The sequence below is a fragment of the Marmota marmota genome, unplaced genomic scaffold (assembly GCF_001458135.2).
Source record: "Marmota marmota marmota unplaced genomic scaffold, marMar, whole genome shotgun sequence".
In the NCBI taxonomy this organism is placed as follows: domain Eukaryota; kingdom Metazoa; phylum Chordata; class Mammalia; order Rodentia; family Sciuridae; genus Marmota; species Marmota marmota.
The window spans coordinates 22096613-22111540 of record NW_026000242.1 but is presented as its reverse complement, the minus strand read 5'-3'; the positions used below and the strand labels follow the sequence as shown (position 1 = coordinate 22111540).

Sequence of the window (14928 nt, the reverse complement as noted above, 5' to 3'; positions counted from 1 at the left end):
ATGAAACCATGAATTTGTAAAGAACATATTTTCCACTCAAGATTCACAAATGAGATTACTGACAACTGGAAGATGCACTTTTTTTTTTCTTCTAAGATTTGAAAGGAGCTCCCCCCACCCCCTTCTTCTAAGAAAAGATTTGAGAAAAGCTACAATGAGACCTTTTCTTTCTTCCATTTCTGGGGAAAATATTAGGCCATCCTGCATATGAAAAACAAATCATGTAAAACTTCCTATGCTCTCTTTAATATTGTGTCATAGATTTGATTTGTAAGAGATGCATAACTGATATCAATACAGAAAGAGAATATAGTTTTAATGAAATGAAAAAATTAGGCGAAATTTATTTTTATATTCTTTGATTACAATTCTTGTCTCAAATTCACCTTAGACTTCTAAGGTGAATTTCTGGGCAGAATATCCTACCTTATCAAGAACTGAGGTCAAGGACTAGGGATATAGCTCCTTTGGTAGAGCACTTGCCTAGCATGCATAAGGCCCTGGGTTAGATCCCCAGCACCCAAAAACAAACAAACAAAAAACCTGAGGTCAACAACAAAAGCTAGTCCACCAAATCTTCTTTCACAATATTCTCAAACTTCATAATTTTAATCTCTGTGAGCTGGTAGTAGTTTAGGTGACAATATAAGGGGAAGAAAAAAAATTGCAATAACCAGAGAATGTGTTTTCATCAAGTGGCAAAAAAATGGGAGTTAAAACATTTCTAATCTATTAATTATATTTTAGAGATTTTAGCATTGTCTTTTATACAAAAAAAAAAAAACAAATTATAGTCATTACTCAGGCTAAATGAAGTTAAGGTCTTTGTTATATTTATCAGATATATTTGTTAACTTTTTATTTAGACATATGTTAAGATATTTTAATCTAAAAAGGATTAGGTAGCTCTTCAATATTTCTACCAAGTATTTTCTTTTAGATAAAAGAAAAAGAAGTCAGCTTATATTTCAGTCATACTCTCTGAAATTCTCATCATACTATTATTTTGTAGGGTAAATCTTGAAGTCTTGTTGTTCATTCTGTAAAATCTTTAATAAATTTGGATGATGACGTCTTAATGGTCAACACAGGTTCATGGTACACAGTTGCCCACATGTCAATCCTAACAAGTAGTAATACTTCAAAAATAATTGTGGAGTAAACTCACAAGACAAGGATCCTGACTTAACCTTTTCACAAAAATGGGATGTGAAAGTATGTAAAATATGTGTTTTTTGGTGATTATTGTTCTACAGTATTTTAAAGAGTTAAAAATGTTCAAATTAATTTATTTTTGTAGTGTAAAGTCTCCATAAACTATACTCTTAAAATTCTCACTACAAAAAAAAAAAAAAGAAAAAGAAAAAAGAAAACCAGTGTGGAACTTTTGCATTAAAATTTTCATAACTTTGTAACCCATGTAATCCTTTGTGGGTCCTATTTTAGGGAATTAAGCTACTATTGGGGAAAATGAACTACATGAAGATATCCATGGCAACATTTTAATTAACCAAGCAAAAATTGAAAGCTACCCAAATGTTCTATAATAGGACAATGGTTATATAATATATGTTACATAGACATATTACAGAATGTTATTCTAAAAATTGGAAAATGTTTATGTGTAACCATAGAGAATGAAATACGACATTAAATCAGTTATAGTACGATCGTAAATACATCAAACATAAAAATAAAGAAACGGATACATACAAAAAAAGGAAAACAATTATGTTAGGGTAATAAAACAGGCTGTGTATGCTTCCAATTTTAAATATTTATATCTTTTAATGGTTTTAACTGCATTCATTGCAAGTGATTTCACAGAGTACAAATTTCATGGGTGGATAAAATATCTGAGGAAAGAAATGAAATGAAAGTTTCAACTTTGGTTGTATGATTTTGAATACTCTTAACTGCAATTTAAACTCCATATTTTGATTCTCTCCCACAAGGTAGAAAGGTGTGAATAAACAACTATTTCATTCTGTATTTTTTTAATATTGTATGTACTAAGACAGGAAATAATAAATGAATTTTGGCATTTCTGGTGTCATTTGGTGCAGATATAATTCTTTATCTTCCAATGAGTTACTCAAGAAACATTTTGTATATTTCATGGGAAGGTTAATTTTATGGTGGTCAATCAGAACATTAAACATTCAATATTTAGAAGTCCAGACTTTGGGGGTCAGGGTACTGGAAATTGAACCCAGGGGCTCTTAACCACTAAACCCCACCCCATCACTTTTTGTATTTGATTTAGAGATAGGCTCTTGCTGAATTGCTTAGAGCCTCACTAAGTTGCAGAGGCTGGCTTTGAATTCCTTGCCTGAGCCTCCCAAATTGCTGGGATTACACATGTGCACCACGGCACCTGATTTAGAAGTCCAGAATTTTTACTGAAGTCTATATTTGTCAAAATCTATAGTTTCTTTACCCATGCTCAGCTCCCTCAGAATATATATTTAATTATATTTAAAATAACTGGTTAAGGAAAATTGAAACAGAACATGAAATCAGATATATCACTGGAAAGGAAAAATACGCATTTGCTCATCCAATGACTTCTCAGCCAATTTTGCAGCTTGAAAATAACTAAAAAAAAAAGAAAGAAAAAATCAGTTAAAAATATTCTTAGAGACCAAGATAAGCTAGATTTTGGAACTGGAAATAATGGGGCCAACAACACATAAAAGACAATATTAGCAGCTTTAAGCTTTAAAAAGTTGTTTTCTCTTACATTGCTGGTGGGACTGCAAATTGGTGCAACCACTCTGGAAAGCAATATGGAAATTCATTAGAAAACTTAGAATGGAACCACTGTTTGGTCCAGTTATCCCACTCCTCAGTTTATACCCAAAGGACTTAGAATCAGTATACTACAGTGACACAGCCACATGGATGTTTATAGCACCACAACTCACAATAGCTAAACTGTGGAACCACCCTAGGTGCCCTTCAACAGATGAACAGATAAAGAAAATGTGGTATATATAGAGTGGAATATTCCTCAGCCATAAAGAATGAAATTATGGAATTTGCTGGTAAATGGATGTACTAGAGACTATCATGTTATATGAGCCAATCCCAGAAAACCAAAGACCAAATGTTCTTTCTGATACATAGATACTGTCTAAGGCCATGCTACCCCCAACTCCAACTATCTTGTCTGATAATGCAGATGCTAACACACAATGAGCGAGGGAGGGAGGAAAGAATAGAAGTTCATTGAATTAGACAAAGAGGAACCTAGGAAAAGAGGGGGGATGCGATTAGGAAATATAGAATGAATTGGAAATAACTTTCCTATGTTCATATATGAATACATGACCTGAGTAACTCCACATAATTTACAACCACAAGAATGGAAAGTTATACTCATATGTCAAAATATACTCTACTGTCATGAACAAAAAAATCAAGTTTTTCCATATTTTTATTGGTGCATTATAGTTGTACATAATGGTGATATTTGTCATATATTCATAAATACACACAATATGGCAATACAGTTTAGCCAATATGATTCCCCAGTATTTCCCATTTTCCCTCCCTTGGTCCCTTTCCTCTACTCTACTGATGCTCCTTCAATTTTCCCCCACCACACCTTTTTCTTTTTCCTCTCTAACTTCAGTATGACAGAAAACATGTTTGACTTTTGAGATTGGCCGATTTCACTTAATATAGTGTTCTTGAGTTCCATATATTTTTTAAGCAAATAACAATTTTATTATTTATATGGTTGAATAAAACTCAATTCTGTATATATGCATTTTATTTACCATTCATCCATTAATGGACACCTAGTCTGGTTTCATAATTTGGCCATTATGAATTGGACTGCTATAAATATTGATGTGGCTGCATGCCTTGTAGTGTGTTGATTTTAGATCTTTTGGAAATCTACTGAGGAGTGACATAGCTGGGTCATATGGTTGTTCCATGCCTAGTCTTTTTTTTTTTTAATTTTAAAAGCTTTTTATTTTTATTTTATTTTTTTATTTTTTAATTTTTTATTGTGGGTTGTTCAAAACATTACAAATTTCTTGACATATCATATTCGACACTTTGATTCAAGTGGGTTATGAACTCCCACCTTCACCCCATACACAGATTGCAGAATCACATCAGTTACACATCCATTGATTTACAAATTTTCTCGGCTATAACTCTTCTTTTGAGAAGTATTTTTTAGTTTATTTGCCCATTTGTTAATTGGGTTATTTGGTTTTATGGTGTTAAGTTTGAGTTCTTTATATTTTGGATACTAATACTCTATCAGAAGAATGGCTAGCAAAGATTTCTCTCTCATTATGTAGGTTCTTTCTTCACAGTCTCAATTATTTCCTTTGCTATACAGAAGCTTTTTAATTTTATGCCATCGCATGTATTATTTCCTGAGCTTTAGGGGTCCTATTAAGAAAGTCACTGCCTGTGCATATATGCTGGAGTGTTGACTCTATCTATTCTTCTAGGAGTTGCATAGTTTCTATTTTGAAAATCTTTGATTCATTTCTAGTTGATTTTTGTGCAGAGTGAGTGATAAGAATCTAGTCTCATTTTGTACATATAACAAGTTTTCTCATTTGTAAAAAGAAATTTTCAAATTTCAGTCACTGAACTATGTTCATTCAATTCAGTGGGAAGATGGGGCTAAGAAATAGGATTTGATCATTTTATTAGTCTTTGTTATATATAAATCAAAGATCCATAGGTATATTAGGGAGGGTTTAATTGTGAAGAACTGATTTATTTTAACTAGCTTTTAGCATGAGTGTTTTATGACAGGCATAATTGACTTACAAAATTACTGAGAGTGTGAAGTCAACAGAATTCATGGTAGTCTTTCAAGAATAACCCTCAAAGCCAAGCAATAGAACTAAGCCCTTAGAGGCGAGACTGAAGTCTTCTAAAATCAAGAAACCACCAGCTCCAGAAGCATATGCCACTGTCTTGGTTAGGAGGCCACCATGATCAAGATGGCACCACGCTGAGGAAACCACCCTCATCCCAAGGGATTTTATTCTTGCCACTTCCAGCATCCCACTATGTCTACTATGATTTACACCAGCAAAATGGTTGCCCTGTGAGCTGCCTCTTGACTTTCATAAGGCCAATAGGTAAGCAATGAGACATGTATTAATGCTACTGCAAGGAAGCCCAAATGCCTCCATTACTGGGCTTCCCCCCACCCCCACACACAAAAAAAAGGCAAAAGTTCACCTTCATCTCACTTATAACTTTCAAATTTGATGCACCTGCATCTGACTGACTGAATCTAAACACATCAAGACTCTAATTGCAAGGTAGCCATAGAAATATGAATTTTAGTATTCCATCTTCATCAGTATAATACACACACTAGAATTAGGGTGAAATGGATGTTGAACAGTTGAACTGTAATATACATTATCCATTCAGTCACTTAATATCCATATGCATTATTTTCCCTATTCATCAGCTCCCCAAAAGTATCAACTTGTATCAATGATATTGCATACAAACATAATGCAATTATATCTTTCACAGATTAAAATGCAGTCTGCCCTCTCCCATAACGGGAAGCCCAAAGAAAATTCCATCAGTCACTCTGTCCAATCTCTGGGTGAAAGTTTGTTCCTCCTCTAATAAACTGTAGTAGAAAATCGCTTAGCAATAACACGCTCTGTGTAAAACATGAGAATAAGGTTTTTTCAAACTTATAAATATATATGAAATAATACAAGAAAAATATGACCAACAGATAACAGTCTTCATTTCATAAAGCTTCAGATGAAATTTGTAACTTCTTTGTCCTCTCCCCATTTCTCTTTCACTTTGCCTTAGGACAGCACCTAGATTGGTTGGGTCCTTTGACATTGTGATAAAATGACATTCTTCACAGAACTAGGAAAAAAATCCTAAAATTCATAAAAAAGAATAAAATACTGAGAATATCCAAAGCAATACAAAGCAAAAAGAGCAATGCTGGAGGTTTTAATTTAAAATACCTGATTTTAAATTAAATTGCAACATTATAATAATAAAAAATAGTATAGTAGTCGCATAAAAATACATACAGAGACCAGAATGGAAAATAGACAAAACCACACAAGTACGGTCATCTGAACTTTGACAGAGATGCTAGAAATGTACATTGAAGTTAGTCTCTTTAAAAAAAGATGGAGCTGGAAAAACTTGTTGCCCTTATGTAGACTAACACAGTTAGATCCCCATCTCTCAACCTGAACAAAGTCAGATCAAGATGTATCTAAGACCAGGTACAAGACAAGAAACATCTCAACTTATAGAAGAAAATACAGGGTCAATAATCCAACACATAAGTGCCTGAAACTTAATTCCTCAATAGAACTCCTAAAGTTCAGGCAATAGAAGCAAGAATTAATAAGGGATGGCATCAAATTAAAAGCTTCTGCACAGCAAATTAAATAATTTAAACATGAAGAGAGAACCTACAGAATGGGAAAAATCTGTGCCAACTACTCTTCTGATAAGAAGATTAATATCTAGAACCATATATAAAGAACTCAAAAAACTTAACACTAAAAAAACTCGAAGTAACCCAATCAATAAATGGACAAATGAACTGAACAGGCACTTCTCAAAAGAAGAAATACAAAGGAACAAGTATATGAAAAAATGTTCATCATCATTAGTAATCAGGGAAATGCAAATCAAAACTACAGTGAGATTTTATCTCACTCAAATCAGAATTACAAGCTTCAAGAATACAAGTACTAATTGCTGGCAAGCATGTCGTGAGGATCACTGCTACTCATTTATCAAAAAGAATTAAAGACCAGCATAGTACAGTGGTACATTCACACCCATGTTTGTAGCAGCACACTTCACAAAAGGAAAACTATGGAACCAGCCTAGGTGTCCATCAGTCAATAAATGGATAAGAAGATACACACACACACACACACACACACACACACACACACACACAAAATGGAGTTTTATTCAGCCATAAAGAAGAATGAAACTGTCATTTGCAGGAAAATATATGAAAATTTAGAGCATCACATTAAGTAAAATAAGATAGAATCAAAGTCAAGGATGAGTATGTTTTCTTTCAAAATGTGAAAGTTGGAGAGAATAAAATGAAAAAAAGTGAAGGTGGGGAAATCTCATACAATTAGAAGAGAGACCAGTTAAGTAGAGACAGGAGACCAGAGGAAGGGAGTAGGAAAGGGCAAAGGGAGGGACTAGGGAATGAAAGTGACCAAATTATGTGCATATGTCAGTATGTCACACTGAATCCATTATGTGTAATCATTATACACCAATAAAATTTTAAAAAGTCATAGCAATCCACATGTTCATTCTTTTAAAATTTATTTTATGTATTTCTATTGTGCATTATAATTATACAAAATATGTTTAAATTCTCATACATGCACATAATATAACAACAAATTTGGTCAATTTCATTCAAGGTGCCCCCTTTAGTCCTCTCTTCCCTGTGTTCATTCTTGAGATCAGAGCCCATAGTGACTTCCTATGGTCACAAATGGAAGTGGCAATCCTACACATGCTTCAGAGCATCTTCCAATTCAAATTCCTCACTATTCACATTGTTTACCAGAATCCGTAGCTGAAAGCAAATCTGGAAAATGTTTGGCTTTATAGACATCACAGTAGACAAGGCCCTTGAAGGCAGATGAAATGGGTACAGTGCAGGGTGTTGGGAGGATTAATCTTCCATGAATTGAGGCAGGGATAAATTCTAGTGTTTGAGCAGAGTTAAGCCTTAGCTTTTCAGGGAAACAAAGGTATGAGACCATCCACCATGAACTCAAAACAGGGAAAGATGATCTCAATGCACAATCCACGCTTCAATAGAAAGCTGTTTCATTCTGTCATTCTTCCATAGCCAAATAATACTATTTATCTACACTTAATTTACTCCAAGATATTGTGGGTATTCTTTCATCTTCTCTGCACTGAACTAATACAGCTTGTGAGATTCACCTTTATGTAAAGCCCAAAAGGAAATATTGTTCATACCTATTTTCTCACCTAATTCATGCAAGGTTTCCTGGTTTTGAAACACAGTAAATTGTTCTGATAGCCTGTGAAAGGAAAAGCACTTCTGCAATTTCTTTGAATGAGTCTTCAAAAATATCACAGTGCATTTGTATCTCTTTCACACCACTGGGCCAGGGCTGTGAGGTCTCATCCTTTGTTGCTTTGCCGAGTGCTGCTTTGGTAGTAGTGGTGATTCAAACATACAAATCAGGCCAGGGATGCAGTTTTGATCTCATTAGTAAGTCCTGATAATTGGGTCATATAGGGATGATTTCTTTCCTGGGGTGGCTGCAGGCAACATCCAGAAAAAAAATTTCTAAATATTCAAGCAATCATAATCTCAAGGCAAACTTCAAAATTAATTTGTCATTTGATAATTTCTTGACAGGTTGGTTACTGGAAAGACATGGAACAAGAAGATGCAGCAGAAACAGTCAAAACTAGGGGGAATGAGTCATTTATCATCCTGACAGGATTAGAAGGAAATACGTTATATCACTTCACAGTGCGGGCTTACAATGGAGCTGGATACGGGCCACCTAGCAGTGAAGTGAGTGCAACCACCAAGAAATCCCGTAAGTGACCTGGGCTTTTGTTTGTTTCAGACAAAAAGGAAACACATTTTCATGTTTCTGAAAGCCATGTGAGGTACATAATAAGCAGAGTCAAAGGCAGGTTGCGGGGGTGGGGGGCGTGATTCATAGTCTTGCTTCAGTGCTTAGATCTGAATTCCAAAACTAGCTCAGAAATTTTTGCATTCACAGTAGATAAAGGTTATCTTCCTGTGAAACAAGGCTAAGCGATTCTGACACCAAAGGCAGATAAAAGGATTCAAGTTCAAAAGCTCAGTAGAGGAGCTATTAAAATGACACTCCTAGAGCAAAACCCTCCTTATCTGACTCGAGCTGGAAGGAAGCCTAGGGGGCTGGCCAACTACTAAACACGTGAAAAGTCTGAAATACTTGAAAGGATTTAAATGAAGACACATATTTAAGAATCCTTGTCAGTTCACTTTCTCTTATTTTGCAGCCCCCAGTCAAGCACCTAGCAACCTCCAGTGGGAGCAACAAGGCTCTCAGGTGTCTCTGGGCTGGGAGCCCGTCAGACCTTTAGCCAATGAATCAGAAGTCATGGGTTACAAGGTGAGCGTTTCTTCATTCCTGGCATACACATTCATCCCAAAAGTCGTTCTTGTGAAGACAGACCATTAACGAGGCATAAAAAGGCCCACTAATAAGCCTTTTGTATTCTCTAAGTCATTTTTTGTCTAGATCTTAGAATGAGGCACCTGCCTACAGGTGGAGGAGGCCAAGGCAGTCACACTCCGTACCCACACTGCACAAGGCACAGGAAGGGAAGGAGTTGGAAAAGCAACAACAGTCTGAATTCAGTGTGAGAATCATTCAGTATGAATAGCTCCATGACACATGGTGCCAGGCAGAGGATCCTGGCACATCTTCCCACACACAAACTTCTGGCAGATGGCAAAGACTGGACGTCTTAGACTGAATAGAAAGACTTACTATTAACAAAGAAACACAAGAAAGAAATGCTAGGGCCAGCATGCTAGATAGGAAAGAGTCCATGGAGAGAGACGGCAAGCTCCAAGACACTTCTCACACTTATCTTGTCATATGCCAACCAGAGCTCTGAAATAGGAAGACATCTACTCAGCTTGTTTTTAAAAAACAACCTTGATCTTTAAATACATGAGGTCTATACATTGAATTTGCTTACTTTCAAAATCTTGTTCCAGAAAAATCAGCTTCAATTTTTATCTTAAACTCCAGACAAAATTATTAGTTGAATATTATTTGTAGATTTGAAAATACTTTAATAACAATATGTAGACTGAAAAGCATTATTATTATTGGTGTGTTTTCTGCTATCAGAGATGATCATACAATGTGTTTTGTGTATGAAGTGCCAAAACTCTGACACTTAAAAACTGAAGTCATAAATGGGAAATACATTGTTTTGATAAGGAGTTCTCCTTAATATTTTAAGACACAACCTACAGCATTTCTTACCATAATTAGTATATATCACAAAACTCTCACACACATACTCAAATCTGACTCTAATCCTCAGGAATATTGAATTTGATCTTTTGGTAATAGGTGGGTGTTTTAGTTAGCTTTTGTGTTGCTGTGACCAAACGACCTGAGGAGAACAGTAAAGGAGAAAAATGTCTATTTTGGTTCACAATTTCAGAGGTTTAGTCCACACTTGGTCTCTAGATATAAGAACATCATAGCAGAAGGGTTGGGTGGAGGAAAGCAGCTTAGAACGTGGGAACCAAGTAACAAGAAAGCTCTATTCATCAGGCACAAATACAAACCCCAAAAGCACACCTCAAGTGATATACCTCCTCCTGCTATAACCTACCTGCCTACAGTTACCACCTAGTTAATCCGTGTCAATGGATTAATAGTTACACCTCTCATAATCTAATCATTTCACCTCTGAACATTCTTTCATTGTCTCACACATGAGTTTTGTGGGCCATGTCATATCTAAACCATAACAGTAAACAACCCCTTTTGGGGGTCTTTCCTGTAGCACTCTCTTATCTAAATCTTTCCAAAAGACCATGTCCTCATAACCTGTCCTCTAAAGCAAATATAACTTTCAATGATTAGGAGTAGTAGCGTTTTCAGAAATGTTGACACACCATTCAGAAACCAACTTACTATCATTAGGACACTGGCAAGCAATCTCCTGAACTAGAAAGGCAAATTAAAATTCCAGAAACATCGAGGTAAAAACATATATGGCTAATTGCAGGAATTATGATTTTAGGTACCTCATTAAAATAGAACCCATTCAGATAAACATAAAGCATTACTTAGTGCAATATTTCTCACTGCTGTGTTTTTGAGACTGCTCAAGAGATTCTGGATTTGTTGGGGTTTTAAGTAGTCTATATTAATAGCAATAATTTCAAAATATCACAGCTTCTATTAGTAAGCAAAAGAAAATTATGAAGAACCAGAAAATTGTTGGAAAAGAGATGTCCGTTTTACATAGACCTTAAGATATATTAACACAATTTATTCCCACTTAAGATAACCTATTTGATAGGTTGAATAAAACTTGATAACTTATTTATCATATTCATGACTTTTTCTGGTCAATTAGCCAGTGCCACTTTATTTTATTTACATTTCCCAATCTGAGGTCAACTGTAATATTTTATCAATGCATTATTTATAAATGACTAGGAAAGTGGAATAAAAACTTCAAATAAAAGTTTCACTAACTTGGTATCTCCCCCCCAAAAATTATCTTGCATTAAGAAGATTGTATTTTGGTAATTTCATTCATTCAGGGTCTATATCTACAATCCTTGGTAATTTGGGCACATATTATAAATATGTTAGTGGCCTTACTTCAGAAATGCCAATAACAAAACTATGAACTAAAGTAAATTCTCTCAAAATTCTTCTTAATGATCTTGGGAATGGAGGTTTTTTTTTAACACCATGAAAGAAGTTTATCAAGATTATAAAGTAAATAGCCAATTTATCTATGCCTTGTTTCCTCATACAGATTTTAATGCCCAACTGAAAAAGAAAATAAATACTGAATGCCCCAGGACTATGCTCTCACTTGTGTAAATATCCCTTTTCCTATAGAGAGAAACTTTTTTCCCCTTCAGAAAAGAAACAAGCAGTTGGAAAAAAACTGAGGACAAGGGCCTAAGGCTATATAAACAATTTGTTTTTTAAAATTTTTGTTTTAGTTTTTCTGGTAAGCAGCTAGAAAATATCCTTTCCTAGATTTACAATCCCTTAACATATATACCCACTTTGCACCTCTCTTTTTCTACCTATTTATAATGCTAACAGAGTAATCAGGTCCAGGATTTTCTAATTATTATGGTATCCATCAACATAGTTTTGGTTGCTTATGCAACTTATAAATGAAGGCCTAGTAGCCTCCTGAGATGTGTGCACACTTACACCAATGTATTTCACACACTATAGGATTTGGAAACCCACTCCTATATTTCTCCATCTCCTTAGAGATCTTCTGAGTTATGGCCACCTCCAATTTCTTGTATTTTACAGTGCTTCTTTCATCTTATATCAATTCCAAATATAGAAGTCAGTCTTTGCTGTGTTTCCACAAATTACAAAGACATATATAACAGCTTAATTGGGGTCATGGGTACATGAGTTTCATTATACCATGTACATTTGATTATGCTTGATTAAAAAAAAAAGTCCGGCATAGTGGTGCACTCCTGTAATCCCAGCCACTTGGGAGGCTGAGGCAGAAGGATCGTGAGTTCAAAGCCAGCCTCAACAACAGCAAGGCACTAAAGCAACTCAGTGAGATCCTGGCTCTAAATAAAATACAAAATAGAGCTGGGGATGTGGCTCAGTGGTCGAGTACCCCCAATTTCAATCCCTGGAACAAAAAAAATAATAATAAAAAAGGAATTTATGCAGTTTTGATTTGCCCTGCTTCACTTTATCTTGTTGCCACTGTGCTTTGGGTTCTTCATCCTCTATGAAGAGTGGTTGTCTTCATCAACTATTCCCAAGATGCTCGACCTTAATAGGATCTTTTCTTCTTAGGGGCACTTATAACCAGCAAAAAATTTTATTCTGTTATATTTTTGGTGCATTTTTCTCAATATTGTTACCATTGAGCCATTTAGACACATAGAAGAGCCACTTACAGATCATGCCTTTAAGAATTACAATCCCAATTAAATTTTTTCTAGGATTATCCATTTGAATAACCCAATGCTCTCAGTTTTTTGATAGAATTTGAGAATAGTCAACATTAGACAATTTTCTCTATGCAGAAAAGTAACTGTCACCATACCTGCCAATCTGTGAATGTCCAGAGTCTCAAAGGTCTCCCTTACCTCCTTTTGGTCAATAATTATTTTTGACATGTCTTAATTCTTTCATCTTATATTTCTTACCTTCATTTTTTCTATTTTTAGGACAGGAATTTACAATGAGTCTCAGTGGTTATATAAGGGAAGGAATTTAAAATGAGCCAAGATTCCCTAAAAGCACCAAAATTTAACTATTAGTTTAACTTTTCAATTAATATACCTACTTATTGACACATAGCACTATATCTTCGTGGATGTATTGGTAAAAGCCACAAGTAATTTTTAAACTCCTTTTATGACCATTAACTAATTTTATTTTTGCTGCCTTTACCTTTTGTTCTTAAATCTCAACTGATCCACAAGGTTTCCTTTAACTCTATTTTTCAGCAACATTAGATATGCATTGCTGGATTCATTATTCTTTGTCATAAAAATTGTAATTTATTGAACCATAATAACAGTGTCCTCTAAAACAGCTACTCCCCTGCCAATCCTCACCAATTTACATACTTCCCCATCTCATAAATTTGATTTCTAATTGCCTCATGTATATAATCAAATTCTAATTCATTAGAGTGCTATAGTCAAAATTGGAAGCATAAATTCTGACATATTTGTCATTTTTAAACCTAAAAATACTGTTATAGACATCCTCCAGAAAGTGTTCTTGATTCCTCAAATCTAAGAATTCACTCTGCACTGCCCTGACACCATACACATTTCCTATTGTAGTAGATACCACACTTCATTGAATTGCATCTGTCTCCAATATTAGACTGTTAAGTACCATGAGGTCAGGAAGCATGGTCTTGTTTTCATGAATCTCCAGTATACAGCTATGGGCTTGCCTACATGAGATGCCCGATACATGGTTGGTGATGCACTTATCACTTTGCATTTTCATTGAGACTATGGCATCCTTCCCAAAAAGCATTTCAGTAGATATAAGTATACAATATGTTATGCTTTCAAGAGAAGTCACCTCCTTCCACAGAGAAGAAGTCACTTCCTTCTATAGACCTTGAAGTAAATTTCAGCCCACAAAAGATGAAGGAAGTATATATTACTAAAACACAGAAGGATTGAGTAAAGACAGATTCAAGATAAGAAAAGATTGCTTTTCTAGAGTTTATTTTCTTGTATATAAGTTAGTTCAAACTCAAAACACATTAACACATTTTTCATAAGAATATATATACATATATTGAACCAGGGGATTGAACCCAGGGATGCTTGACCACTAAGCCACATTCCCAGCTCCTTTTATTTTGAGACAGGGCCTTGCTAAGTGGGTGAGGCTGGCTTTGAACTTGGAATCTTCCTGCCTCAGCTTCCCAGACTGCTGGGATTACAGGCAGGCTTTACCACACATGGCTGGGAATAGCTTTTTCTTATTAAGCTTACATACACCAGGTCCTGTGCTAGGTATTTTTGCACCTTCTCATTTCATTCTTCTAACAAATCCATAAACTACGTGGCACCATTTTCTACCAGCAAGTGAATGCAGATCAAGAAAAGTTAGTAATTTGTTGGAATTTATCCAGCCAGGAAGGTTTAGGAGATTAGTTTTGTTTCACTTTATTTTGTAGGAAATTGTTTTGAATCTAGACTTGTATGACTACAAAGCCATTTCTATTTCCATTATGCAAAGCAATCATATTATAATTCCAATAACTATGAAAATGTATAAAAACAATGAAAATGAATAAAAATGCATTTAAACATTCTTAACTGCTGCTATTTGACTATTATACCTCCAAAAATTATACTGAACTATTATTAGAGGCAAAAGCACTTAGACTAACACAATATAGTAAAATAGCTCTAAAGTCATCAAAATAATTACTAACAAAGTTTTTACTCTAACTAGACAGATGATCTTATGAGCTACCTGAACCCACCTATGCCATTAATTTTGTGATATGTAAACACAGGATAACACTGTGTCCTGCTCTGTAGATGAATTTACCATGCATGCCTGTTTACAGCACCATGAGCAGATGTCAAAAAAAAAAAAAAAAAAAAAAAAAAAA

At 34.8% G+C, this 14928-nt stretch overlaps 1 protein-coding gene across 1 annotated transcript in view; it reads left to right on the top strand.

Annotated features, from left to right (window-relative positions):
- Positions 1-14928, top strand: part of Cntn5 (contactin 5) — a 1225793-nt gene that overhangs the window by 1202740 nt on the left and 8125 nt on the right. Inside the window, exons 22-23 of the mRNA XM_015489961.2 lie at positions 8426-8612; positions 9067-9179. Coding sequence (XP_015345447.2) covers positions 8426-8612; positions 9067-9179 — 300 coding nt within the window. The remainder of the gene's footprint in view (positions 1-8425; positions 8613-9066; positions 9180-14928) is intronic.